The sequence below is a fragment of the Yarrowia lipolytica genome, chromosome 1F (assembly GCF_001761485.1).
Source record: "Yarrowia lipolytica chromosome 1F, complete sequence".
NCBI lineage: Eukaryota > Fungi > Ascomycota > Dipodascomycetes > Dipodascales > Yarrowia > Yarrowia lipolytica.
In genome coordinates this window covers 3924853-3949961 of record NC_090775.1, presented here as the reverse complement: position 1 = coordinate 3949961, position 25109 = coordinate 3924853, and the positions used below count along the sequence as shown (strand labels likewise).

Sequence of the window (25109 nt, the reverse complement as noted above, 5' to 3'; positions counted from 1 at the left end):
GCAGCCTACCCCACGCTACCCACCACTGGCCCTGGTCTAACTTCGACGATCGGCATCAGGGTTCATGGATAGGCGGTGTGATTTACGATGTGATGGACAATGTTAGAGAGATCCCACTACTTGTAGTCAGGCCATCTTTTACGTACGCACTGTACCATGATGTCAATGGAGTATGATGAACCGACTTTGAGAGACTCACATCTGCACAACACCATGTTTCAGCGGAATCCGACTTCCAACCCAAACCCAAGCCCCTGTCAGATATCGTGAGAAGGCACGGCACCAACTAATGCACACACTCCACCTGTATTGCACCAAGATAATGAGGGCATCGTCTTGGCGCGTCTTGGCGAGAGCCGTGTTTCGTGACGCAATCAGAGCAGTTTCTGGATAGTATCTTGTCCAGAAACACGATATAAACCCCATCGACGGGCCCGTTGAAGAGCACCAACCCACTATCCAATCCTCCAATCCAACAATGAAGCTCGCTACCGCCTTTACTATTCTCACTGCCGTTCTGGCCGCTCCCCTGGCCGCCCCTGCCCCTGCTCCTGATGCTGCCCCTGCTGCTGTGCCTGAGGGCCCTGCCGCCGCTGCCTACTCATCTATTCTGTCCGTGGTCGCTAAGCAGTCCAAGAAGTTTAAGCACCACAAGCGAGATCTTGATGAGAAGGATCAGTTCATCGTTGTCTTTGACAGTAGCGCTACTGTTGACCAGATCGCCTCCGAAATCCAGAAGCTGGACTCTCTGGTCGACGAGGACTCGTCCAACGGTATCACCTCTGCTCTTGATCTTCCTGTCTACACGGATGGATCTGGCTTTCTCGGATTTGTTGGAAAGTTCAACTCCACTATCGTTGACAAGCTCAAGGAGTCGTCTGTTCTGACGGTCGAGCCCGATACCATTGTGTCTCTCCCCGAGATTCCTGCTTCTTCTAATGCCAAGCGAGCTATCCAGACTACTCCCGTCACTCAATGGGGCCTGTCTAGAATCTCTCATAAGAAGGCCCAGACTGGAAACTACGCCTACGTTCGAGAGACAGTTGGCAAGCACCCCACCGTTTCTTACGTTGTTGACTCTGGTATCCGAACCACCCACTCCGAGTTCGGAGGCCGAGCTGTCTGGGGAGCCAACTTCGCTGACACACAGAACGCTGATCTTCTCGGTCACGGCACTCACGTTGCAGGTACCGTGGGAGGAAAGACATACGGAGTCGACGCCAACACCAAGCTGGTGGCCGTCAAGGTGTTTGCAGGCCGATCCGCAGCTCTCTCCGTCATCAACCAGGGCTTCACCTGGGCTCTCAACGACTACATCTCCAAGCGAGACACTCTGCCTCGAGGAGTGCTGAACTTCTCTGGAGGAGGACCCAAGTCCGCTTCCCAGGACGCCCTATGGTCTCGAGCTACCCAGGAGGGTCTGCTTGTCGCCATCGCTGCGGGAAACGATGCCGTGGACGCCTGTAACGACTCTCCCGGTAACATTGGAGGCTCCACCTCTGGTATCATCACTGTGGGTTCCATTGACTCTAGCGATAAGATCTCCGTCTGGTCCGGTGGACAGGGATCCAACTACGGAACTTGTGTTGATGTCTTTGCCCCCGGCTCCGATATCATCTCTGCCTCTTACCAGTCCGACTCTGGTACTTTGGTCTACTCCGGTACCTCCATGGCCTGTCCCCACGTTGCCGGTCTTGCCTCCTACTACCTGTCCATCAATGACGAGGTTCTCACCCCTGCCCAGGTCGAGGCTCTTATTACTGAGTCCAACACCGGTGTTCTTCCCACCACCAACCTCAAGGGCTCTCCCAACGCTGTTGCCTACAACGGTGTTGGCATTTAGGCAATTAACAGATAGTTTGCCGGTGATAATTCTCTTAACCTCCCACACTCCTTTGACATAACGATTTATGTAACGAAACTGAAATTTGACCAGATATTGTTGTAAATAGAAAATCTGGCTTGTAGGTGGCAAAATCCCGTCTTTGTTCATCAATTCCCTCTGTGACTACTCGTCATCCCTTTATGTTCGACTGTCGTATTTTTATTTTCCATACATACGCAAGTGAGATGCCCGTGTCCGAATTCGGCAGTCGCATGGACTATCGGTTGCTCTGTACATACACATACGCGAGGCTGGAACCTATATCAGAGCACTACTTGTAGGGTTGATGTAACATTCAAGAAAAGCGCAAGCCAGTGGGTGATGTATAGCAGCTACAGCAACTACTGCTCAACATGAAAAAGGAGGGTGTTAAGACGGCCAAGACTGCTTTCTTGCTACGCCTGAGCAACGTAGCTCTGCAACAGAGCAACAGATAATCGCCTACGGAGACAGAGACAGAGACAGAAACAGAAACAAAAGCAACAGAAACTGCTGTAGTGTGTTGCAGTGAGGCGGAGATTTAACCGTATAATTCACGCTCAGATCTTATAGGGTCTTCATTTGCTCTTCTCACCAGTTCGAGTATAAGGTAGCCTGTTGCTATGGCTACCCCGGATTTTTTAAATGCCGCAGTATTCCCGCGCCCAGATGTATCCCGTGCCCAAAACTTATTTCGCTAGGCTACACTGTGATCGTCGGAGTTAGAAGGGCTTAAGAGTATAATCAATACAGACCTGGCCTGTGTTTCAGAATATTGCTCAACCCGGGTTATTGAGACACTGTCCGATTATTCCTTGTCGTTGCCTCTCCAGACCGATGAGATTCTTCTGCTTGTGGTGTATAGAAACGCCACCTCTTCGTTTGTTCTGCCATTTTCTGTTGAGTATCTTAAAAGTGGCTGTTGAGTGTTGGGTTTTGGTTTTTTTTCCCGCCAGGCGACGACTCAGTGTGCGTAAATTATGTCTCAAGGCAAAAGTGGGTTTAGGGCTTACAAATCTACAACCCACAAAACCTAACTAACTTTAGTTGAATATTAACAGATGGGCATTCATCTGTGCTGCAGCTGACAGTTGCCGACGTCCGAAAGAGCCACCGCAACATTGGAAATGGGAAAATAAAAAATAAAAATCTGGGGTGGACGTGCAGGATCCGGAATGTAGGGGAAAACCGGATGCTGTTCCGGAGAAGAAGAAAACACTTGATATTGACATGAGCTACGGAGCTTAATTATTCGGAGTTTGGAGGTTGTGATCCACAAGTAGCGGACCAAAGAGAGACTACTTGTAGGGGCGTCAGCTAAAATACACCTTTTGCCCCGTCTTGACCTTGATTGTGACAACAGACAACTTTAGAGTCTGGTACGTCGCTATAATTTTTAGCTTTGAAACCAAAATCCTACCAGGGCCTAACTCAAATCGGATAGAGGGAAGCAGGAAAGAAGCTCCGCCCGAGACTTGATTTATATACATGTACGGCGCAGCTTGTGGACTTAAGAGAACTTATATATCTTCAAGGACCGAAACGACGACAGGACACCACCACCCCATAGTGATACTGACAGACCGAAGGACCAACAACTAACAGACAACTTCTACAACCACCACCACAAACACAACTTGCATCTCATTACACACAGACACACACACACGTACATCTCACTCGCATACCCACACACAAACACACAATGATCTTCTCTTGGAGCACTACAACAACGTCGACAGTGGACGTCAAGATCTCACCTGAGCTGCCATGGCACAAGGATGATATCTCCAACGTGATCAAGTCTGCGTTTGCGAAGCTCGCCATCTCCAACCACCAGGAGCAGGAGATTGTGCACGACTTGCGAGCCACGGGCGCACTCACAGCGTCCTGGGTCGCCATCGATAACAATACACAGCAGGTGGTTGGCACGATTTTCCTGAGTGAGGTCAAGGTGGACGGACAGGTTCAGAGCCCCAAGTGGTACGGCATTGGACCCATTGCTGTATTGCCCGACTTCCAGGGCAACGGGATCGGCGCCAAACTCATGCATACGGCCATTGAGCATTGCCAGGGCCAGCTCGATGCCGGTGGCGTCGTGTTGCTGGGAAACCCGGAGTTCTACAAGCAGTTTGAATTCGTTCCCCGTCGAGACCTGTCGCTGATGGGCGTTCCCTCTCAGTACTTTCAGGTTCGAAAGTTCCGAGGAGAGTGGCCCTCTGGAGAAGTCACCTATGACGACGCCTTCATGAGACACTCGTGGTGATGAAACCCAAGCACAGACATCAGACGCACCGAACCAGACACAGACACCGACAAACACACACACAAACACACACACATGTCGCCGGCGACATTCGCATTTATTAAGCATTATTGATTAGCATTGAACAAAAGGAGAACAATATGAACGTACATGTAGAATTGTGTATTAAGAGTACGTGGTAGCCAGTACCAGTAGCTGTAAATAGACCTAAGGTAATTGGCTTGATTGCTTTTTGTCTCATTTCATCACCAATATCTCATTCCGCTGTCATCCATTATTCAGCCGTTGGCCGCAGCCGAACTCTGCGGATCATTAATGTTGTTGAGGATTTAAGCATATGCCAAACTCCTTTGTTCGGACAATCAACGGCCACCGCTTTGTTCTGTTTGCCACCGTCAATAATCATCTGGAAGTCCTTATATTTGTCTGAGGAAGTATCTGAGTTGATATCATGTATGTTCAATTGGTGTCATGGGGGTATTTGATTTCATGTGACCACTTCATCAGGCTGTATCATAAACGATCTGCGATGAAATCGTATCTTTTGTAAGACACACAATGGATCGAACCTACTAATCAAGTAATCTTCTCAACGCGTCACATTAGAGTACAAAAGAGGACACCACTGGCATTCCCCGCCCCCTCAGTGGCGGTTTTACGATCACCACAACTGTTACACGGACATGTAGTTTGGGATCTAATTTGTGGAGCACATGGTCTGTGGGGTGGACATGTGGTCAATCGATGGGGTGAGACAATGTACTGGTACAGCAACCACAGTACATACCGTACTCTGTACATACTGAGATGACTGAGTGATGCGATAAGCAGTTTGCCGGTAGCTACCCTCGCCAACGATTGAACATAGATTGACTTTGGCAAGTGCAAGTGCAACTGTATCGGCTGTAGGAAAAATTTAGACCTTTCAAGTCTCACAGTCTCATATCAAGTCTGGTCCTTCAATGCATGTGCCCAAGGCAAAATTAGAGAGGAAGGAGGGAATATGGAGAGTGAAGCTGGCTGGAATTTGAGGCCATATAAACAGATCTACACACACATAGAGTTATTACAATGTGTGTACTTCAGCGTTCATGTATACCTCTTTCATCTGTCTAGACACCTCGTTACCGCGGACTGCTGGTGGTATTGTAACCATCGAGCCTCGACGTTGCTATGGATAAGCCACAACCCGTCCCGTGAGAAAAAGATATGAGTATGTTTACTCGCAGTTGTACACTACAGTATGTACGTACAACAGTATGGAAAGAGGGTGCACATATGCTACCAGTAAATGGACAACGATGGAACACACCTTCCAGAAGGGGGCACGCAAGCTGTTGAGGATCGTTTGAAGAGATTTTAGTGAATATTACCCGAAGCTCATGTGACTATAACTGGCTACCAGCACCGGTGCCTTCTGTACTCGTCGGGCAGAACTACAGTATACACTGCTCCAGAATGTACACGGTGAGGTTACTGTACATACTGTTTGCAAGACCAGCATTGGTAAAAGATAACCTGATATCAACCCTCAGAGGTTCCCACGAATATGCCCTGTAAATGAAAACTATCAAGTTGGTTTAACTACTACAAGCACTCGTACTGTACATCGTGCTGTACTGTACAGTACAGTACCATAGTTTGTCACTGCTTATATCATCATTACTAAGTCAGCATTAACGGTAGACTGGCCTGTACAAATTGAGGTGTGCTAGCGAATGATTAGCCAGTAAAAATCGATACGTCCAAGCGTCTTATTGTGGATTGTCACCTTAGGCGGATTAAATCATGGCTTGGTTTGAACACTGCCGATGTTATATGTTCTACAGTACATACATTGTACAATACGACGGCACGCTGTGGAGGTCATCCCAGAACGGGCATGTTTCAGAAGAGCCGCTTTAATATTATGTGAGCTGTACCTGCGCCGTTGTCAGAGTGTGAGCTGGAAAGGAGTATTCAATTGGTGGAGGAATGACATGGGATTGACATGAAGCATGAACACAACTGAAAATGATCTGATAGTCAATATATAATGGATTCTCGGGACAAACAGCACGTCTGTCCATACAAATACTTGTAATACAAATAATTCCCCACCTCACTGTCTAAACTTCAGAAGTGCATGATGACAAAACTACCGAAAGCTTGATAGGGAATTCACACGACTTCACTCCAATGGTAACCAACCACTTGCTTCTACAGTAGTAACAATAAACCCAAGTCGTTACGCTACGCTATTGCACCCAAATTCGTATTTGCAGGCTGTCTGGTCCTCGCTTGCATATCTAGAATGGCTCTTGGGTATGGGTTTAAGTGCCGACGTTACAGTATGTACAGTGTACTTACTGTACTTATAATTATTGATAAGAGGCACACGGCACCGATTTTCGGTTAGTGTGGCTGATTGTCTCACCAAAGCGACGACGCGGTCAGTGGCTCTTTTCAACGTGGATCGGAGTCCGAAGGAGGAGGAATTTGAACGCACAGACGCCGGAAACTCCTCTATATGCTTCTCGACTAGTCTGTAATTTGTGGATACTTTTTTTGTCGCACAAATAACCGCAGTTATCATCCATCCGCAGCTTTCACGGAATCATTCGTCAGTGTCGGTGATAAGACCCATTGATGTATGATTAGGTTTGATGGCCAACACTTGTCGACTTTGAGGAGATAGAAGATGGGTTTAAAGGGGGAATACGACGATTCAAAAAGAATCAAAAACTTTGGAGAATCTTACTAAATACGTTTGTGGCTCAAAATCACCGCCATCACCTGAAACACGCGGTTTATCCTCCCTTCGTTTCTCGCACAGGTCGTGTTAGTGAAACCTTAATTTTACCGAAGCTGCAGCACGGCAGTCAGTTGTGTGCAGAGACTATATTTATAAATCTTCCCAGCAGTCCCATCATCCAGACAGATACAAGCAACAACAAGTACAATGTCGTATTGTACAGACCCCGAAGGGTGGCAACTGCTCACACGGTACTACGATCTCTCGCCCTGTTTGTCTCAAAACGGTCTTTTCATTCTACCTGGTGCGATCGCCATTTTGTTCGGAGCTCCCGGTCTCTATAACTTATCGAAACTTCCAGGCAAACGACCAGCCCTATGGGATTACAATCTCAAGCAGGTGAGTATCGCAATACAACCCTTGGTACTTCACTACTAATTTCGTACTAACACAGATCATCACCATTCTGCAGATTGCGGTTGCGCTCGCCATTCCGCTGCTTCAGCAGTTTGGCCACAACGACCTGCGGTTCTGGTCACCTCTAATCCTCGCTGTGGGTACCACTATCGTGCTGTTAATCCAAAAGCTCGAGTTTGAGAAACGCCAGGTTGCCAGCACAGCCGTTCTGACCTTCTGGGGCCTCGAGATCATCGAGGCTTCTATAGCCATTTATGGATTCTTTGTGCGAGGATTTGTGGGATCACCTTACATTTTTGCTGTGGTATCTCTCGGCTTCCTCGGCCTCTTCAGTTTCATTCTGGAGGCCAGATACACTCCCTCCTCCGAACCAGCTTACTACGACGATTCCAACTTCCTATCCAAGCTCACATACAGCTATGTGGCTCCCATTCTCGACCTGGGCAACAAGGAGACTCTTAAGCTAGGACACATCCCCAAACCTCCCAGAGAGCTGCTCACAGAGAACATTTACGATGAATTCAGCCAGATCTGGGACGATAAGATCCAGGCGTACAAGGAGAAGAAGACGGAGAAGTTCCCTTCTGTGCTCCTGACTCTGGCCAGCATTTACGGGCTGGACTATCTGAAAATAACCTGTCTACAGGTCTTCTGCACTGCCGCTCCCTTTGTGCAGCCTCTGCTTTTGAAGCAGCTCATCCTCTTTGTCGGAAGATACAATGAAAACAAGGCTCCGCTTTCCCAGGGTCTGTCTATCGTCATTGTTGCCGCTACAGTGATGATTATGCGATCCGTACTCGATAACAGAAAGTCGCTCATGACTCTGAACCTCAAGTTGCGGTTCCAGACTTCCCTTAGTCAGGCTGTTCACGAGAAGGCCCTCAAACTGGCTCCTTCTGCTGTGGCTGAGACTTCTATCGGTGAGCTTGTCAATATTCTCTCCAACAACGTCACTTCGTTGTCAAACTGTCTTGATTACATTCACACAGTCTGGTCTCTGCCTCTGCAGATTGTCATCTGTTGGACTACCATGTACAGTATGATTGGAAACGCCATGTGGGTGGGTATGGCTGCCATGTTGGTTGTGGTGCCCATAACCGCCCTCATCTCCAAGATGAAGATGACTCTGTACCTCAAGTTACAAAAGGTCAGTGAGTCTCGATATACTTTAACCAACGAGCTCCTGTCTAACATGAAATCTGTCAAGCTGTACGGATGGGAGAGTACCTTTTTCAAGAAAGTTGAAAAGGTCCGAAATGAGGACGAGCTTGGAGTGGTGCTTTATATGACCTACCTCACTGCTGTCGAGAACTTCCTCTTCAATAGTTCCACCTACTTTTCGTCTACCGCAGCTTTTGCCTTTATTGTCCTGTTCCAGCACCTTCCCCTTTCTGCTGCCAGTGCCATTCCTGCTCTCAACCTGTTTGGACGACTTCTGGAGCCCTTCATTAACATTCCCTACATTATCCAATTCATCATTCAGGCATGGATTGCCCTAGATAAGATCAACCGGTTTCTGGGTCTCACTGAGGTCGAAAAATTCAACGTTCAAGAGGATACTGAGGCCCATGCTGACGATTCTTCTGCCGAGACTCCCGTGAACGTCCACGGAACTTTCTGCTGGGACTCCAAGTTTGAGAATGTCGCTCTGGAGAACATTACTTACAGTGCCAAGAAGGGTAACATGGTATGCATCATTGGAAAGGTTGGCGCTGGAAAGACAGCTACTCTGATGGCTACTCTCGGTGAACTGTTTACCAAGGAGGGCTCTTCTTGGACGACTGGTTCCGTTGCTTACTTCTCTCAAGTGCCCTGGATTCTAAATGCGACCGTCAAAGACAACATTCTATTTGGATCTCGAGAGGACCCCGTGTTCTACAATCTTGTCATTGAAGCATGTGCTCTTACTCGAGACATGGAGCTTCTTGCTGATGGAGATATGACTGAGGTTGGCGAGAAGGGTATTTCTTTGTCGGGTGGCCAGAAGGCCCGTATTGCGATTGCTCGAGCTGTGTATTCTCGTGCCAGTGTTCTCCTCTTCGACGACCCCCTCTCTGCTGTCGATGAACATGTCCAGGCCCATCTGATTAAGCATGTGTTTGGACCTGACGGTTTGCTCAAGACCAAGACAGTCATTATGGCGACCAACACCGTCAATCTGTTGCGACACGCCTCTACCATTCATCTGATTGAGGACAAGACCTTTGTTGAGTCTGGAGAGTTTGCTGAACTCATGTCTCAGGAGAACGGCAAAGTGAAGAAGCTGGTTGACGAATTCCAGACCGCTGCCGGTGATAAGAAGACAGAAGGAATTAACGAGGAAGCAGATGGAGAGGACACCGAGGTAGGCTCTTCTATTGAAGATCTTTCTGCTGAGCAGCAGCTCAAGAAGCAATCTTTTTCTACACTCCGAAGAGCTTCCTCCGTTTCCCACTTCTCGATTCTCACGCTTGGTGCTAACGACAACCGACGAACTCGTGTGGAGGGCGAGGTCAACACCAGTGGGGCCGCAAACATCGTCCAGCTTTACAAGGGCTACTTTTCTGCTGCCGGATGGCACAACATTATCCTCTACGTGTCCTTCACCATGTTTGGCTCTGGAATGGCTATTATCAGTACATACTGGGTGGCCATGTGGGGCAGCGACAAGATTGATCTGAACGATATGCAACTTGTGCTTGGATACTTAGCTATTGGCGTTCTTGCAGCTCTATTTGATGTGCTTGGTTCTATTTCTTGGGACACCTTTGGATCTCTCAGAGCTTCTAGAGTTCTCCACGAGAAGATGCTGAAGGCTGTTATTCGAGCCCCTATGTCCTTCTTTGAATCAACTCCTCTGGGACGTCTGACTTCACGATTCTCTCAGGATATCGGCAAGATTGACTGGATGATGACCTGGATCATTGTGTCGTTCTCAAATTCTCTCATTCAATCGTTCAGCACACTGTGTGTCATTGTACTCACCTCTCCCTCCACTCTTCTTGTTATCGTCCCCGCTCTATATCTCTACAGAATCATCCAGCAGTACTACCTGGCTACTTCTCGGGAAGCTCGACGGTTGTCTGCTGCCGCGATGTCTCCTGTCATTTCTCATTTCCAGGAGACTCTCACCGGTCTGACTACCGTTCGAGCCTTTGGCAAGCCCAGGTACTTTGCTACCAAGAGTACTGCTAGAATCGACGCTAGAACCAAGGCACGATTCCTGATGGCCTCTCTTCAGCAGTGGCTCTCATTGCGTCTAAGTGCCATCGGTGTTGCAATCTTTCTCGCCTCTGGCCTGTCTCTTGTCGGCACTCTGCACTGGAAAGCTCTTTCTGCCGGCCTCGTTGGTCTGGCAATGAGTTACGCCTCTACCATCTCTCAGAGTCTCAGTGAAGTGGTTCGAACTGCCATCACCGTGGAACAGGAGTCAGTTGTGCTTGAGCGTATCAACGAGTACTGCAACATCGAGCCCGAGGCTCCTCTCAAGGCCAAGGAGCCTGCTGCCCATTGGCCCAACGAAGGTAAGATCACCTTCTCCGACTACTCCACCAAGTACCGGGCCAATCTCGATCCTGTGCTCAAAGAGATTTCCTTCACCATCAACCCGCGAGAAAAGATTGGCGTTGTCGGCCGAACCGGTGCTGGAAAGTCGTCTCTCACAATGGCGCTGTTCCGGATCATCGAGGCCACAGACGGAGCTATTATCATCGATGGAGAAGACATTTCCAAGCTTGGTCTTGAGGATCTCCGATCCCGTCTCTCTATTATTCCCCAGGATGCCCAAATGTTCGAGGGAACCATTAAGGGCAACCTGGATCCTGCGGGCAAGTTCACCGACGAGCAGCTGCTGGAGGTCCTGGAGCACTCGTCTCTCAAAAAGTATGTGGACGAGCATGATGGACTGGATACCAAGCTGAACGACGGAGGTAGCAACCTGTCGCTGGGTCAGAAACAACTTATGTGCCTCGGCCGAGCTCTTCTCAACCCCTCGCCCATTCTTGTCCTGGATGAGGCTACTGCTGCAGTAGACTACGAGACCGACAAGTTGATCCAGGAAACGATCCGACGTGAGTTCAAGGATAGAACCATTCTCACGATTGCCCATCGACTCAACACTGTCATGGATAGTGACCGCATCATGGTTCTGGATGCTGGAAAGGTCGTTGAGTTTGATACACCCGAGAATCTGCTCAAGAACGAGGACTCCTTTTTCTACTCGCTTGTTAACCGAAGCAAGGGCGGAGAGGAGTTGTAAAAAAGAGTGCATGTACTTGCGCAGGTAGTTTTGAATATATTTAACATGGTCATGAATATGCGATATCAACACACTCAATGTATTACTGTAGATGTGGTATATACTTGAAATGAAAAAGAAAATGAACAAGTAGTTAGTAATCACATGGGCTAGCATGCACGAGATCACCAGTTTGACACCGGTGTCGTCCATTCTTTTTTACTTCTCTGTGCCAACTATTTTTTGCTGGTAGAGACTGTTAAAGGTAATACCCGGTGGGGTAATACCTGGCTAATTCCTCACATAATGATGAGATGTCACCACATAGTGATGAGAGGAATCAGCTGGGTCGTAGACAAGATGTCCATCCTGTAGATTTTATCCACTGATCTAGAATCTCTTTTCTGGTGAATGAGCAAGCACACACCCTTCTGGTGTGTGCTACTATCGGAACGTCGGGTCCCTAGAAAGGGGTTGTAAGTTGTTAATTAACTATATCACATCAATAATACTTCTGATCTTCAATAGAGACACTTCTATTTTTCATGTGAATTTAAGCTCATTGGGAGACGCATCAATTCAAAATTGGAACAACGAAATATGCAGAAGATGAGCAGCAAAAACATACCCTCGAAAATGAAGGAAAATTCGAGTGATTGAACTACAATGAAAAAATGACAACCGAGAGATTCGAACTCTCGCCTCCGAAGAGACCAGGATATTCGTTAAGGTGTTAGCCTTAACCTGGCGCCTTAGACCGCTCGGCCAGGTTGCCCGTTTTTTTGAATTGTCAGAAACCAGATCCAGTTTAGTCAGTCGTTCAGCTCAGACCAGCGGAGAGGACGAAAGTTGACCTGTTCGAATGCCAACGCCGTGAAAACCCGATCGCAACCATGTCTCGGGAGCAAGTTGCATATCTCGAGTCGCAAATCGATGTCCCTGTCAAGGTGGCAAAGGATAGCTGGCGAGATCGTTTCAAGGTCATGAAGAACAAGCACTGGTTGGAGACACTGCCATCCGAGCTTGATCCGAACCACCTACACTGGCTTAAGACAAATCAGTTCCTGAGCAAGCACTACCGACGTGATGATAAGAGCGCTGCTACGCTACACATGTTGCGGCTGAACCGCCTCCCCTTCACCCGGTGGTACCCTAGATCAAGATCTGTCCAGTACAGAGACCTTGGATGTAGTTCTTGTCAACTCTTCAAACAGAAGAACTACCTCCATGAGCACCTTTTTGTCAATTGTCCAGCGTCCAAGGCCATCTGCCAGAAGATTGGTGTCCCCCTTCCATCAAAGATGGCGGACTGGATCTTACTGGAAGCCAAGGACGGCCCGCTGAACTACATTAGAGAGCTCGCCCATGCTTTGTGGCAGTTCGAGCGAGCTATGCGAAAAACTGGCCTAGTGGGTACTGACCCCGTGGTCCAGCGAGACTTTCGCTCCACTTGTTCACCCGGAGCTTCTGCCAGCATATCGTCGCGACATGTGAATCGTGGCCTATTGAGGCCGAAAGCGCGGAAAGAGGAATGAGTTGCCGAAAGTTGTTTTCTACTCTAGGAGCATTATTACGATGGCTGGTTACCACATGACGTACTCGTGGAGGTCTGCCTCACGCTAAATATACACACGCTGACGTCTCAGATTAATGGAATTATGAAAAAAAAAAAAAAAACAAAAAAAAAAAAAAAAAAAAAAAAACAACCAAACACCGAGCTTCAACTCTCCCCGATGGCGCGAAGACTCAAAACACGACACATTACGATTCATATTCATGATCCCCTATCCGAATTACACCGTCTACGATCTATTATGAGAAAAAAATTTAAACAACCTCGAGTATGGATTTTACCACTAAACCATCGGCGCGGATTACATGTATGTCAGAAACCAGATCCGTCTTAGTCAGCAGTTCAACTCAGAATGCCATGAATCGACAAACCAACCGACAGCGCCCCGCAGCGCAAATCGCAAAGATTCAGAAAGTGTATGTTTTATTGAACGCCAATAACCCGGCTTTACTAGGTATATAAGCTGTAATGAATCATTAGAATAAAAAAAAAAAAAAAGCGGGGACCGCTGGTCTGCTACGGAGTACCACTTGTACTCCGGAAGTTGTTGGCAATAAACTTGATTCATTAAAATACAACGTAATATCCTACTTATACAGTCCCCCTGCATCACAGGGTAACCCTTAACATCCGGGTAACCCCTCAAGGTCACGTGCGAGGCACGTGACATCCTCCAGACGTCCTAAAGGACGTCTCACTCTTTCTCTAGTAAGAGATCACTCGATGACTAATCCTAGCACACCTTATGAGTCGATTTGATCTCTTACATTGAAGCAGTCAGGAATAGAGGTTTATAATTTGAAAAACTTCGAAAATTCTGCGAAAAAAATTATTTATCAGCAATATAATGGTGAATTAACCGATTAAGTGTCAGTTGGACCTCTAATGAATATTTCTCGTCTTGGATTAAGATCTGTAGAAGCTGTATTGGTGACATTTATGAAATATAAAATAGTTGAGATATTCAAGCAGTTAGTTAAGTTTAAGATGGTTCCAATATCCCAAACAAAAGGTGAGTATGTACTGTACCATTCGAACCTCTCCTTCTCCTCCGACTTGTACTGTACTTAAAAAGCCAGCTCCACTATCTATCGTACTTGTAGCTTTTACTGTTTTTTTACCTGTCACAAATTATCATTATCATTATCATTAAATAGCAAGTTATATATATAACATAACAAAAGTTAACCAGAGCACATCTCACAAGACTCGGGGTTGGCCAGAGAGCAGGCCAGAACCTTGTCTGCATAGATGTCGTACTCAGACTTGGCGATGGGGGAGTCCTCGGCAGGCTTGTCTTCAGCAGCAGCAGGCTTTTCAACGGGCTTGGTCTCCTCCTGGGTCTCCTCCTTGGTCTCAGCCACGGGAGCAGGGACTCGCTTGGCCTCCTTCTCAGCCTCCTTCTTTTCCTGGGACTCTCGGATCAGCTCCATGACGTTGTTCTCCTTGTTGCCTCCATTCAGATCAATCTTGGCAATCTTGTCCTCGATGGACCGCAAGTTGGCCATGGAGTTGATCTCCTGGTAGGGCTTCTTGTTGAGCATGGCCTTGGCGGTGCTGGAGTCAATGGTCTTGAGAGCCTCCTGGTCAATGGTGAACTGGATGGGGGCAGCAGCAGCCATGGTTCGCAGGTAGTACATACCTGTCTTGAGACCCTTCTTCCAGCCGTAGAAGTGCATGGAGGTGAGCTTGCCCATGGTAGGGTCCTTGATGTGAATGTTGAGGGACTGAGACTGGTCAATGAAGGGGGATCGGTCAGCGGCCATCTCAATGATTCGCTTCTGAGAAATCTCCCACACGGTCTTGTACAGGTCCTTGATTTCCTGGGGAATGTTGGGGATGTTCTGCACGGATCCGTTGTCAGCAACAATTCGGTTCTTCATGGTCTCGTTCCACAGGCCAACCTCAACCAGGTCCTTGAGCAGCCAGGGGTTGACAATCTGGAATTCACCAGCAAGAACTCGTCGAGAGTAAATGTTGGAAGTGTAGGGCTCGAAGCACTCATTGAAACCAAGAATCTGGGAAGTGGAGGCAGTGGGCATGGGAGCGACCAACAGCGAGTTTCGCATACCAGTCTTCATGATCTTGGCCTTGAGATCGTCCCACTCCCACAGCTCGGAAGGAGTCACGTTCCAGAGATCGAACTGGAGGTCACCCTTGGAGGCAGGGGAGCCCTGGAAGGTCTCGTAGGCACCGTCCTCAAGAGCCATCTCGTAAGAGGCTTCGACAGCTCCGTGGTAGATGGTCTCGAAGATCTGGATGTTGAGCTTCTTGGCCTCCTCGGACTCAAATGGGAGTCGTAGAGCCATGAAGGTGTCGGCCAGACCCTGGACACCCAGAGCAATGGGTCGGTGTCGCATGTTAGACTTCTTGGCCTCGGGGACCGGGTAGTAGTTTCGGTCGATGATAGCGTTGAGGTTTCGCACAATGACCTTGGCAATGTCGTGCAGCTTCTTGAAGTCGTAGAACGAGTTGGTGTCGTCTCGAGTAACAAAAGTGGGCAGAGCGATGGAAGCCAGGTTGCAGACAGCGACCTCATCAGGAGAAGAGTACTCTACAATCTCACAGCACAGGTTAGAAGACTTAATTGTTCCGAGGTTCTTCTGGTTGGACTTTCGGTTGCAGGAGTCCTTGTACAGCATGAAGGGGTTGCCGGACTCGGTCTGGCAGTCGAGAATGTGGTACCACAGCTTCTGGGCAGGGATGGTTCGTCGGCCTCGGCCCTCCTTCTCGTACTGCTCGTACAGCTGCTTAAACTCATCACCATAGACGTCGTCAAGACCGGGGCACTCGTTGGGGCACATCAGGGTCCATTCAGCGTTCTGCTCGACTCGCTCCATGAACAGGTCGGGGATCCACAGAGCCAGGAACAGGTCTCGGGCTCGAATCTCTTCCTTTCCGTGGTTCTTTCGCAGCTCGCAGAACTCGAAGATATCGTCGTGCCAGGGCTCAAGGTACATTGCAAAGGCACCAGGTCGCTTGTTGCCTCCCTGATCAACGTATCGGGCGGTGTTGTTATAGACACGCAGCATGGGCACGATACCGTTGGAGGTTCCGTTAGTTCCAGCAATGTAGGAGCCAGTAGCTCGGATGTTGTGGATAGACAGACCGATACCGCCGGCAGACTTGGAAATCAGAGCACAGGTTTTGAGGGTATCGTAGATGCCGTCGATGGAGTCGTCCTTCATGTTGACAAGGAAACACGACGACATCTGAGGCTGGGGAGTTCCGGCGTTGTAGAGAGTGGGGGAAGCGTGAGTGAAGTACTTCTGAGACATATAGTTGTAGGTCTCAATGGCCCGGGCAATGTTGTCGCCGTGGATACCGACAGAGACTCGCATGATCATCTGTTGGGGTCGCTCGGCAACAGCACCGTTGACTCGCAGCAGGTATGCTCGCTCCAGGGTCTTGAAGCCAAAGTAGTTGTAGGTGAAGTCTCGGTCGTAGAGAATGGCGCCGTTGAGCTCGTCGGCGTTGGCCTGCACGGTGTCGTACAGCTCCTTGGAGACCATGGGCGAGTGCTTCTTGTTTCGGGGGTTCACGTAGTGGTACAAGTCGTAAACCACCTGCGAGAACTGCTTCTTGGTCTGCTTATGCAGGTTGGACACAGCGATTCGGGCAGCCAGAATCGCATAGTCAGGATGCAGAGTGGTCATGTAGGCGGCTGTCTCGGCAGCCAGGTTGTCGAGCTCGATAGTGCTAACACCCTCGTAGATACCGGATGCAATCTTGAGGGTGATCTGGATAGGGTCGACGTGGTCAGGGTCGAGGCCGTAACACAGACGCTTGATACGTGCAGTGATTTTGTCGACCTGGACCGACTCCTTGCGGCCGTCTCGCTTGATGACAAAGAGCTTGGACATGATGGGGGATGGGTATGCAAAAGGAGAGAGGAAAACACGCTTGCACAGGGAGACACGTATCTTATATATTTGACGGAATTAGGTTCCCTCCCTTGGTTTAGGGTCAAGGTGCAGGTTACTGAAATGGGTCGTGATAAAGGGGTGAAAGAAAAGCAAAGATGGGAAATGACATATCAGTAGACGTTGCAAAAAATCATTCGTATCATATCCGTTTTTCTCCTTATCAACAGCTCCTCTTTATCACCTCCTATACTGGTGTTTGGATCCTGTTGGTCACGGTTGCCACCGCGTCGAACTCAATTATAAATGATTTTCATTTACAGCTCTTTTCGTGTTTTGATCACGCGTTAGTTTGTGCAAATCAGTGGTTTTCCAAGAAAAAATTATATGACTACTATAAGAAAATGACAGAAAATTCAATTAAAACAATAGCTAAGCAATATCTCTTTTATATTATCCGTCTCTCGTCCTACACGCACATGCTGTATCGTTCTCCCTTCAACGCGCGCTAAAAGTGACGCGCATCGTCATTTAGCATCCAAATCGGGGAACCCTATATTATTCTGCACGAAAAAAGCGTGCAGCAACAACAATTTGGAGCTGTGCACATCCAAAAGGAAGTGAAGCCAACGTGCAGCTCCATTGTCTGCGACCCACACATTCCATAACAATGCCTAATTCGGTCTAAATAACTTATCGCTGCGGAAGCCGACTATCAACCTACAAGTAGTCCTTGTTGTCGGCTGCTGCTGTTGATTGTGTCGCTGCTGTGGCCGTTGGTACGCTTGTTTCTATGGCACGGACACCTTCTTTGCCGCTATAATTTCTATATGGTGCTCCATTGTCCACACCAGCTTGTACAGCCTTGGACCATAAAACGGTTAGGTACGAGACCATTGTGTTCTCAGTTATGGCCACAAGACATTTGCAGATCAGCTATTGTTAGCCAGGACCGCAATCTTCGATGAGATGACCAGCCAACCCATCTTTGGGTACTTGTAGTGTATCCACTATACTTGTAGTGGCAACCATCCGACACCCTCTCTATAACGCGCTTCGTACACGCGATTGACACTGCTCGACACGCTCCGTCTCCATTGTTGTGCATCTACGACGCCACCCAAGTCTACATTGTGACGTGCATTGTATAATAGGCATGGGTGTCTGTACGGGCAAGGAGAGCCGTGGGACTATGCTGTAGGAATTTATCTGCTTCCGGAGTGTCAGTCAGTCTATAGTCAAGCAATAGCTAATTGAGCAGCTGCGTCTGAACTGTTTTCCATAGTCCAAACTGTGCTGTGTCTCGCCACTGTTTCCATGGCAATGGGTTTTGACCGTGCCTAATTTCATGACACGAAAACGACAGCACCGGCTCAATTACTACAAGTTAGCTTGATATTGTAGTATCTACTGTAGCTACTTGCACTTACTGTAGAATGTTTAGTCAAAGCGTGCCATTAGACTAGCTCTCGAACTCTGTTTAGAAGCGATACACCACAACAACATCTCCAATTACGGTACCCGTACCAGTGATCGTACTACAGTCGACCTTGGATATACGCCGGCTGCTCCGACACATGACGCCGCGACCGCATTTACAACAAGAGCACGAGTTTTACGTTTCTCCAGGAACCAAAAACCGCGAGGCGGTGATCGCAGCTATTCCCGGAGTCGAGGTGCTCGCCCCGTCTCGAGACACCATCAACATCTGTGCCAAGCGCGAGATGGCCCATCACAAGCAAATGTACCCTACGTTGGAGTTTCATGACCGCACCATTCTCAATAAGCTGCGAAGCACACCTTCGCTGGCGCGTGCTGCTATTCTGGAGACTCCCTCTAAGTTCGCATCGGCGAAGTATCAGAGCAGTGCATCACGGTTCAAGGCCATGGTCAGACAACAGAGGAGAAGGAGTAAGGGAATACGTGTTGAGACGGTGGACGATACGTTAGCCGTTGATAAGGATGACGAGGAAGGTGGAGACGATAACCCATTCCAACCTGTGAACAAGGAATCTAAGGTCACGGAGCCCGAGGACGAACAGAACGATCAGAGTGACTCTGAGGAGTCAGAGGAAGAACAAGAGTCGGAACCCCAAGGTAAAACAGTGAACGTGAAAAAAGAGGTGACTGACGTCACAGCTTCCCAGATTGATGAGTCCGACAGCTCTGACAACTCGGGCTCGGACTCGGGAGAGGGAAAGGGATCGGGCCAGGACTCGGACTCTGACGGTCCTGACGGTTCTGACAACTCCAACACCACAAACGAGTCGGAGGAATCTGAACAGGAAGGACAGAGAGAAGAAGAATCGATTCCTGACTCAGTTTCGGAATCGATACTGCCTTCTCTCAAGAAGTCTCCTCGCAAGAGAGTGTCTATTACTCAACCTTCAATCCGAACCTATCGCAACAAAAGGATCCGAAAGGTCGAGGAGATTTCAGACTCTGATGATGATTTTGGATCACACACTCAAGAAAGCCAGGAGTCTGTGAAACCAGAACCCAAGAGGCACGAGAATGACAAGTTCTACGAAGCTGAGGAGCAGTTTGAAAAGGATGAGGAACAGTTTGAGACCGCCCCAGATCATCTCGGCAATAAAGGGGAAACAGAGGACGAACCTGTAGATGGTTCCGAGTCAGAATCCGACCGAGAAGCGACTCCTACAAAAACAAGATCAAGCAGATCTCTCTCCAAGACTCCAGCCGAGGCGCCCAAACTATCAACGAGGGCCTCTCAGCCACCGAAGTCACCCACCAAACAACCCAGCGAAGCTCGTAGACGACGCCGAGTGTTGCTGGATGAAGACGACGGATTTGATGACGGGTTCGAAACCGAGTTTTCCCGAGAGCGACAGGCAGAGTTCTTTGTCCAGAGCGACTCTGACCACTACAGTGATGATGAATACGGGCAGGACAGAAAGGGGAATGGACACCAAAATGAACATCAAAACAACAGCCGGGATCAAGTCGCTGTCAAAGAAGATGAAGGAGAATACGCATACGATCATGGAGACGACGAGGAGAACGAGCATTCAACTCGTGGCGAGTTCGATGACGAGTTTCTGCCGATACAGCCGAGACGCCGCGGCAAGCATTCTCTCCAGGGAGGGAAGAAGGGAAGACCACGGGACAAGTTCAACCCTTCCAAGGATAGACTGCTCCTGGAAACTTCAGAAACAGCCAAGAAACTGGCTATTCCTCGCAAGGAGCTCTTTGACCAGCTCACCGCGATGATTGGACACACAGAATTCTCCCTGCAAACTCGTCTCTCGAAGCTGGAAGCCGACGAGAATTTACGTGATATAGCCCTCAATGCTCCTGTCATTGAAGGCGCTTCTGTGAGTGATGTCTTTGCCAAGATCATGCACAAGGCTCAACGAACGACGGGACCCAAGCCTCGGGTGCGAATTCCGTACACAGATCTGGACGACCTGGCGATCAAGGCCTTTGTCTGTGACTTGGACCCCTCAAAACGTGGATCTTATAGCTCATATGAGCCGTTTGCAGAGAAGTACACTCATCACGACTCCAGCAGTGTGAAGGGTCGATGGACCAAGACACTGGGTCCTCGGACTAACGAGATTGAACTGCTGGAGGCTAAGCAAAAGTACACTCCTCAGCTTGAGCAGCAGTATCTCAACTGGTTACATAATACCTATCCTGCCTTATTCCAGGGATAGTTAGGTGGTTACATAAATAATTATTTATTTGCATTTGGTATACAGTAATGGAATGTAGAGGGTCATAGTAGATGCAGTTAGGACCACAGTGAGCTACAGTATGCTACAAGTAGCAGAAGCTCCGAGCGCCCACACCATTAGGGATTGGCCAACTCTTCGAGCTTCGAAAGCCAGACAGTGTTATGTAACAGAGACAAACACAGCCGGAAGATGCCACCATGACATATGCTACTCAGCACAGAGGGTAGTTGTGAAGTGGACAAACAGCACAATCGTAGACCACATACTAAAAACTCCAATTCCGTCCTAATCTGTGGCGAATATAGCAGGTGCAAGTATACGTACAGTACAAGGGATAATTCCATGAATCTTATAGTATCTGTCTCAGTACTTTTAATGTGGTTTAGTGCGCTCAAACATGTTCCGCATCATGTTCGCCGATTGGCTACTGCGCCACAATCTCCCAAACTAGCCACACTTAGTCAGCACAACGTGCAGATACTCAATTCTATATCGAAACTTAGCCACTTTTCCTCATCAACAATGCAAGTTCTCAGAGTGGCTCGATATGGCGCTAGCCGCATTGGAAGGATTTCCACCACAGCTCCTGCCTTCACTACACTGACCCCTCAATGTGCCTCTCGACAGTTTTCGACCAGAAGCGCTCTGCTTAACAACAAAAACATGTTCAACACCAACAGTGAAGAACCTAAGCAGCAGAAGAAGCAGTCTGGAGCTAACGAGCTGGAGAGCGACGAGCCAGAGCCGCAATCACAGAAGAAGAACCGAAAGCGTTTTGTCTTCCTCGGTCTTTGTGCCCTCATGCCTATCATTTCGGGCTACCTTGGCACATGGCAAGTCAAACGTCTGCAGTGGAAGGTGGACAAGATTGCCGATTGTGAGAACCGACTTCTCCAGGAGCCTCTGCCCCTGCCTGGACACATTACCGAGGACCAGGAGGTTCTGGAGAGAGAGTTTGAGTACCGAAAGGTGGTGGTTACTGGTACACTGTGCCACGATGAAGAGTTCCTGGTCGGACCTCGAATGAAGGACTCTGTCGAGGGCTACTTCCTTGTGACTCCTCTCGACCGATCTAAGACCGGTGGATCCAAGCTGCTGATTAAGCGAGGCTGGATTTCCAAGGAGATGGCGGACCAAAAGAAACGAGACCCTCTCGCTCTGCCCAAGGGCGAGGTTTCTCTCGTCTGTCTGCTCAGACCTGTTCCTCTCAAGAACATGTTCACTCCCGATTCCCCAACTTCCCCCAGTGTCCGAATCTACAACTTCATGGACATTCCGACAATGTCCAAGTTCACCGGAGCTCAGAACATTTACTTGGAGGAGGAGCTCAACATGCGCCTCGGAGGCCACGAGTGGGTCACCGAGTCCCATATGATGAACCATGGAGTGCCCATTGGAAAGCTGCCCAAGGTCGATCTTCGAAACACCCATTTACAGTATATTGCCACCTGGTACGGCGTGTGTGTGTTTACCACCGTCATGCTTGTCATTATGTGGCGAAAGGGCCGAATGAGCACTCTCGACAAGAAGGTCGCTTACTCTCGAAAGTACGTTACTTAAGGGAGAATTATTTGTACATAGCTAATAGAGTCTTCACGGAAGAAGGGGAGAGTGAGCAAGCTTGCGGGCTTGCTTATGAGCGGGTACGAACCTGCTTGTATAGCTGCATAGCTATCTATTATTGATGAGTTGTGATGCCCTCGTAGCCAACTTTTTTTTTCTTCTGCATTTGTACAATTTACAGCCTGAAGCTTGTTAAGAACGAGCAGCTAGTTCAAAGTTTAGTAGATGTTTACTTGGACTCAGCTCCACCTGGTACTTGTATGCAGGGGAAAAAGAAAAAAAAAGCACGTTGTCCTATTAACGGCCCCTTGAAAAAATTCTTGCGCTATCTAAACCTCTACTTGTAGTTCAGCTCCAAAAACCTCGCCATACTTTCCATAAATCCATTTTTGTACCCCTGACTCCGAAAGCAGTGCATCCCGTGCACATCACATTGTGCCAACCACAACAATAAAAGTTTAGGTTGTTGGAACTACTCACACCTTGGAGATACATCACCAACCTAACACGTCATCTAACAAACAACGAGGGCTCGTACCGCAAACTAGCTACTTTCACCATGAACGCGATTCACAACCATCTGGTGAAGCAGAATGCCAGCTTAAAGAAGGACCTGTCCGAGTTCTCCGCCAACCCCGCAGGGGCGCCCATGTCGCTACAAGGCCAGATTTCGGCTACCATGACCTCCTTCAGCCGAACCCTGGACGACTATTCGGAAATTATCAACAAGGAACACAACAAGGAGAAGAAGGAAAAGGCTGAGGCACGTCTGGCTCGGTTTCGTGAAGAGCTGGCCGACGCACGAAGCGAGTTCAAGAACCTCAGATCGGCCCGAGAAGAGAAAACGCTAGAGGAGAACAAAACGGCGCTGTTTGGAGACAACCCTTACGGCGAGTCGCGAAACAGAAACGTGAACCGAGACGTGCCGATTCAGCCGACCTACACAGATCTTACACGAGAAGAGGGCATGCAAAGGGAACAGTCGTCTCTGAACCAGGTGGGCCAGCAGCTCGACTCATTCATTGAGCAGGGAATGGCTGCTCTGGGCGACTTGCAGGAGCAGAGCGACATTTTGAGAAGCACCGGAAAGAAGATGCGGTCTGTGGCCGAGACTCTGGGTCTGTCTCGAGAGACCATCAAGATGGTGGAGAAGAGAGCACGACAGGACAAACGGTTTTTCTACGGAGGCATCGTCTTCATGCTCGTGTGTTTCTATTACATCTTGAAGTGGTTCAGTTAGGAGACGACCAGCAAGCTAATGGTCATAAAAACAAAACAACGCGACTCAAAACAAAACAAAACAGAGAGCCCAGAGTGAGAGAGAACAGGTACGGTTTAATTAACGGTGGAACAATCTTTACATATAATAATAGATAATGGTGGACATGCTGAGGAGGATGATACGGAAATTGACTACCTGTATATAGTTACAAGTGAGACAAAACTATGAGTTATCTACATACCGTAGGGCATGTCCCTATCACTCCTACTTGGCTCCTACATACGAACTTTTATCATATCCTGATCAGTGTTATCCACCCAAACTCTAATAGTTTAATACAAGAACGGGACAATCTGAAAAGTTGGATGTGACGCAACAGTACACTCACCATGAACCAACAAATCAACGCGGAGATTGTCAAGCTGGTGGGAAACGTTCCGATTCCAAGGGAGGTGACAAATCTCGCATCCACGCTCATGGGCAAGGCTCAGACAATTCCAATGAAGCCCAACGAGACTCCTGCTCGCATGGCTCTGTGTGCCCATGTAGCGATTGAGAAGCTGCTGATTGAGCTGCAACTGCCGGCACCCAAGCAATCACAACCGCCCGTTCCACCGAGATCTTACGAGAAGCTTCTCCAACTGTTCCGAGAGGAGCTTCTGGGCGCTCCTCCTGGCCCCTCGACGCCGCGGAAGAGAAAGTCGCCAATGAAGAACCCCGAATTGGTTGCTCAGAGAACGCCGAAAACACCAAGGACTGCTCGACAGGTGCAGAAGGACATCCAGGAGAGCGGTCGAAGTGACGCCAATGTGATCGGGGAGGATCTGTTGAATTCCGAGGCGATTGGAGAGGAAGACGGGCTGTTGCCAGATACACCTTCAAAGACGAAAAAGTCGCCGCAGAAATCGCCCAGAAAAGGAGGGCCCAAGCAAGACGATCCACAGCCAGCCGACATTGAATTCATTACAAAGGAGCTGCGATTCCCTAAACATGCATTGGAGGGCGTCCAGCGGGGATTCGACTTTTACTGGGCCCTAGTCAAGGACAGATGGGGGCTTCTGTTCGGACTGCTGATGACCATTGCATTCCACATTCAGCATAGATCTTTTACCGATACAGAAGCCACGCGCGAGGCGTTCAAACAGAGGGCTCTGCAGCTTACACGACGAGCAGGCATGCCCGAAGACCGAGTTGAGGAGTGGATAGGGTGGACTGAGACTATTCTCAAGGACCAGATGTGGGTCAAGATTCTGGAGCAGAAGAGTGGCATTGCTCCGGGAGTCATTCAACGCCAGCTTGATCGACAGACGTCCAAGTCGTCGTTTTCAGGTATTGGAAACATGATTCCCGCCAGTTTTGCATTCAATAGTTACAGGAAGAGAAACGACTATCACAACTGGAAGGCGTCTATGTTGGTGAAAATGAAAGAGTTGAAAGGACAGGAAGGACTGGAGGAGTCGGGTACTATAAAGGTTCAGGGAGAGTGACCATAAATGGATAGTATTAATAAATAGTTAATGTACATACCGTTCGTGTCGGCGGTGGTTGGGTGTGACAAGAAAGCAGAGAACTGGAACTACAAGGAGTTTCTGACCTCAGAAACATTCCTGTAGATAGCGCGTAACCGGAATTTATAGGATGGTAACTAGCATGAGTTGTAAAGTCACAGTTTATCGTGCTAGGCGAAACCATG

At 48.6% G+C, this 25109-nt stretch overlaps 9 protein-coding genes and 1 non-coding gene across 10 annotated transcripts, besides 1 other annotated feature; 7 read left to right on the top strand and 3 right to left on the bottom strand.

The window, feature by feature from the left end:
* Positions 1-478: 478 nt before the first annotated feature.
* Positions 479-1843, top strand: YALI1_F39494g (uncharacterized protein; the record flags this gene model as incomplete). The annotated part of the gene is made up of 1 exon (XM_504435.3): positions 479-1843. One exon carries the CDS (start codon positions 479-481, stop codon positions 1841-1843), a length of 1365 nt encoding a protein of 454 aa, XP_504435.2.
* A 1777-nt stretch (positions 1844-3620) lies between these two features.
* On the bottom strand, positions 3621-4238 carry YALI1_F39457g (uncharacterized protein; the record flags this gene model as incomplete). Its single annotated transcript, XM_068283517.1, has 1 exon — positions 3621-4238. The coding sequence occupies one exon, from the start codon at positions 4236-4238 to the stop codon at positions 3621-3623; it is 618 nt and encodes a 205-aa protein (XP_068139618.1).
* Positions 4239-7071: 2833 nt separating this feature from the next.
* Positions 7072-11518, top strand: YALI1_F39426g (uncharacterized protein; the record flags this gene model as incomplete). Its single annotated transcript, XM_506110.3, has 2 exons — positions 7072-7263; positions 7319-11518. 2 exons carry the CDS (start codon positions 7072-7074, stop codon positions 11516-11518), a joined length of 4392 nt encoding a protein of 1463 aa, XP_506110.1.
* Positions 11519-11754: 236 nt separating this feature from the next.
* Positions 11755-12024: a sequence feature (Compare to YALI0F31812t, LTRyl1; YALI1_F39382t).
* A 148-nt stretch (positions 12025-12172) lies between these two features.
* On the bottom strand, positions 12173-12272 carry YALI1_F39376r. Its single transcript has one exon. It is a non-coding gene; the product is annotated as a tRNA-Leu (tRNA).
* Positions 12273-12390: 118 nt separating this feature from the next.
* On the top strand, positions 12391-13032 carry YALI1_F39375g (uncharacterized protein; the record flags this gene model as incomplete). Its single annotated transcript, XM_066094380.2, has 1 exon — positions 12391-13032. One exon carries the CDS (start codon positions 12391-12393, stop codon positions 13030-13032), a length of 642 nt encoding a protein of 213 aa, XP_065950452.2.
* Positions 13033-14254: 1222 nt separating this feature from the next.
* On the bottom strand, positions 14255-16933 carry YALI1_F39330g (uncharacterized protein; the record flags this gene model as incomplete). The annotated part of the gene is made up of 1 exon (XM_506109.1): positions 14255-16933. One exon carries the CDS (start codon positions 16931-16933, stop codon positions 14255-14257), a length of 2679 nt encoding a protein of 892 aa, XP_506109.1.
* A 1577-nt stretch (positions 16934-18510) lies between these two features.
* YALI1_F39314g (uncharacterized protein) lies at positions 18511-20610 on the top strand (the record flags this gene model as incomplete). Its single annotated transcript, XM_506108.3, has 1 exon — positions 18511-20610. The coding sequence occupies one exon, from the start codon at positions 18511-18513 to the stop codon at positions 20608-20610; it is 2100 nt and encodes a 699-aa protein (XP_506108.3).
* A 225-nt stretch (positions 20611-20835) lies between these two features.
* Positions 20836-22191, top strand: YALI1_F39291g (uncharacterized protein; the record flags this gene model as incomplete). The annotated part of the gene is made up of 1 exon (XM_066094381.2): positions 20836-22191. The coding sequence occupies one exon, from the start codon at positions 20836-20838 to the stop codon at positions 22189-22191; it is 1356 nt and encodes a 451-aa protein (XP_065950453.2).
* A 562-nt stretch (positions 22192-22753) lies between these two features.
* On the top strand, positions 22754-23434 carry YALI1_F39272g (uncharacterized protein; the record flags this gene model as incomplete). The annotated part of the gene is made up of 1 exon (XM_506106.3): positions 22754-23434. One exon carries the CDS (start codon positions 22754-22756, stop codon positions 23432-23434), a length of 681 nt encoding a protein of 226 aa, XP_506106.1.
* Positions 23435-23805: 371 nt separating this feature from the next.
* Positions 23806-24903, top strand: YALI1_F39261g (uncharacterized protein; the record flags this gene model as incomplete). Its single annotated transcript, XM_506105.1, has 1 exon — positions 23806-24903. The coding sequence occupies one exon, from the start codon at positions 23806-23808 to the stop codon at positions 24901-24903; it is 1098 nt and encodes a 365-aa protein (XP_506105.1).
* Between the last annotated feature and the right edge of the window lie 206 nt (positions 24904-25109).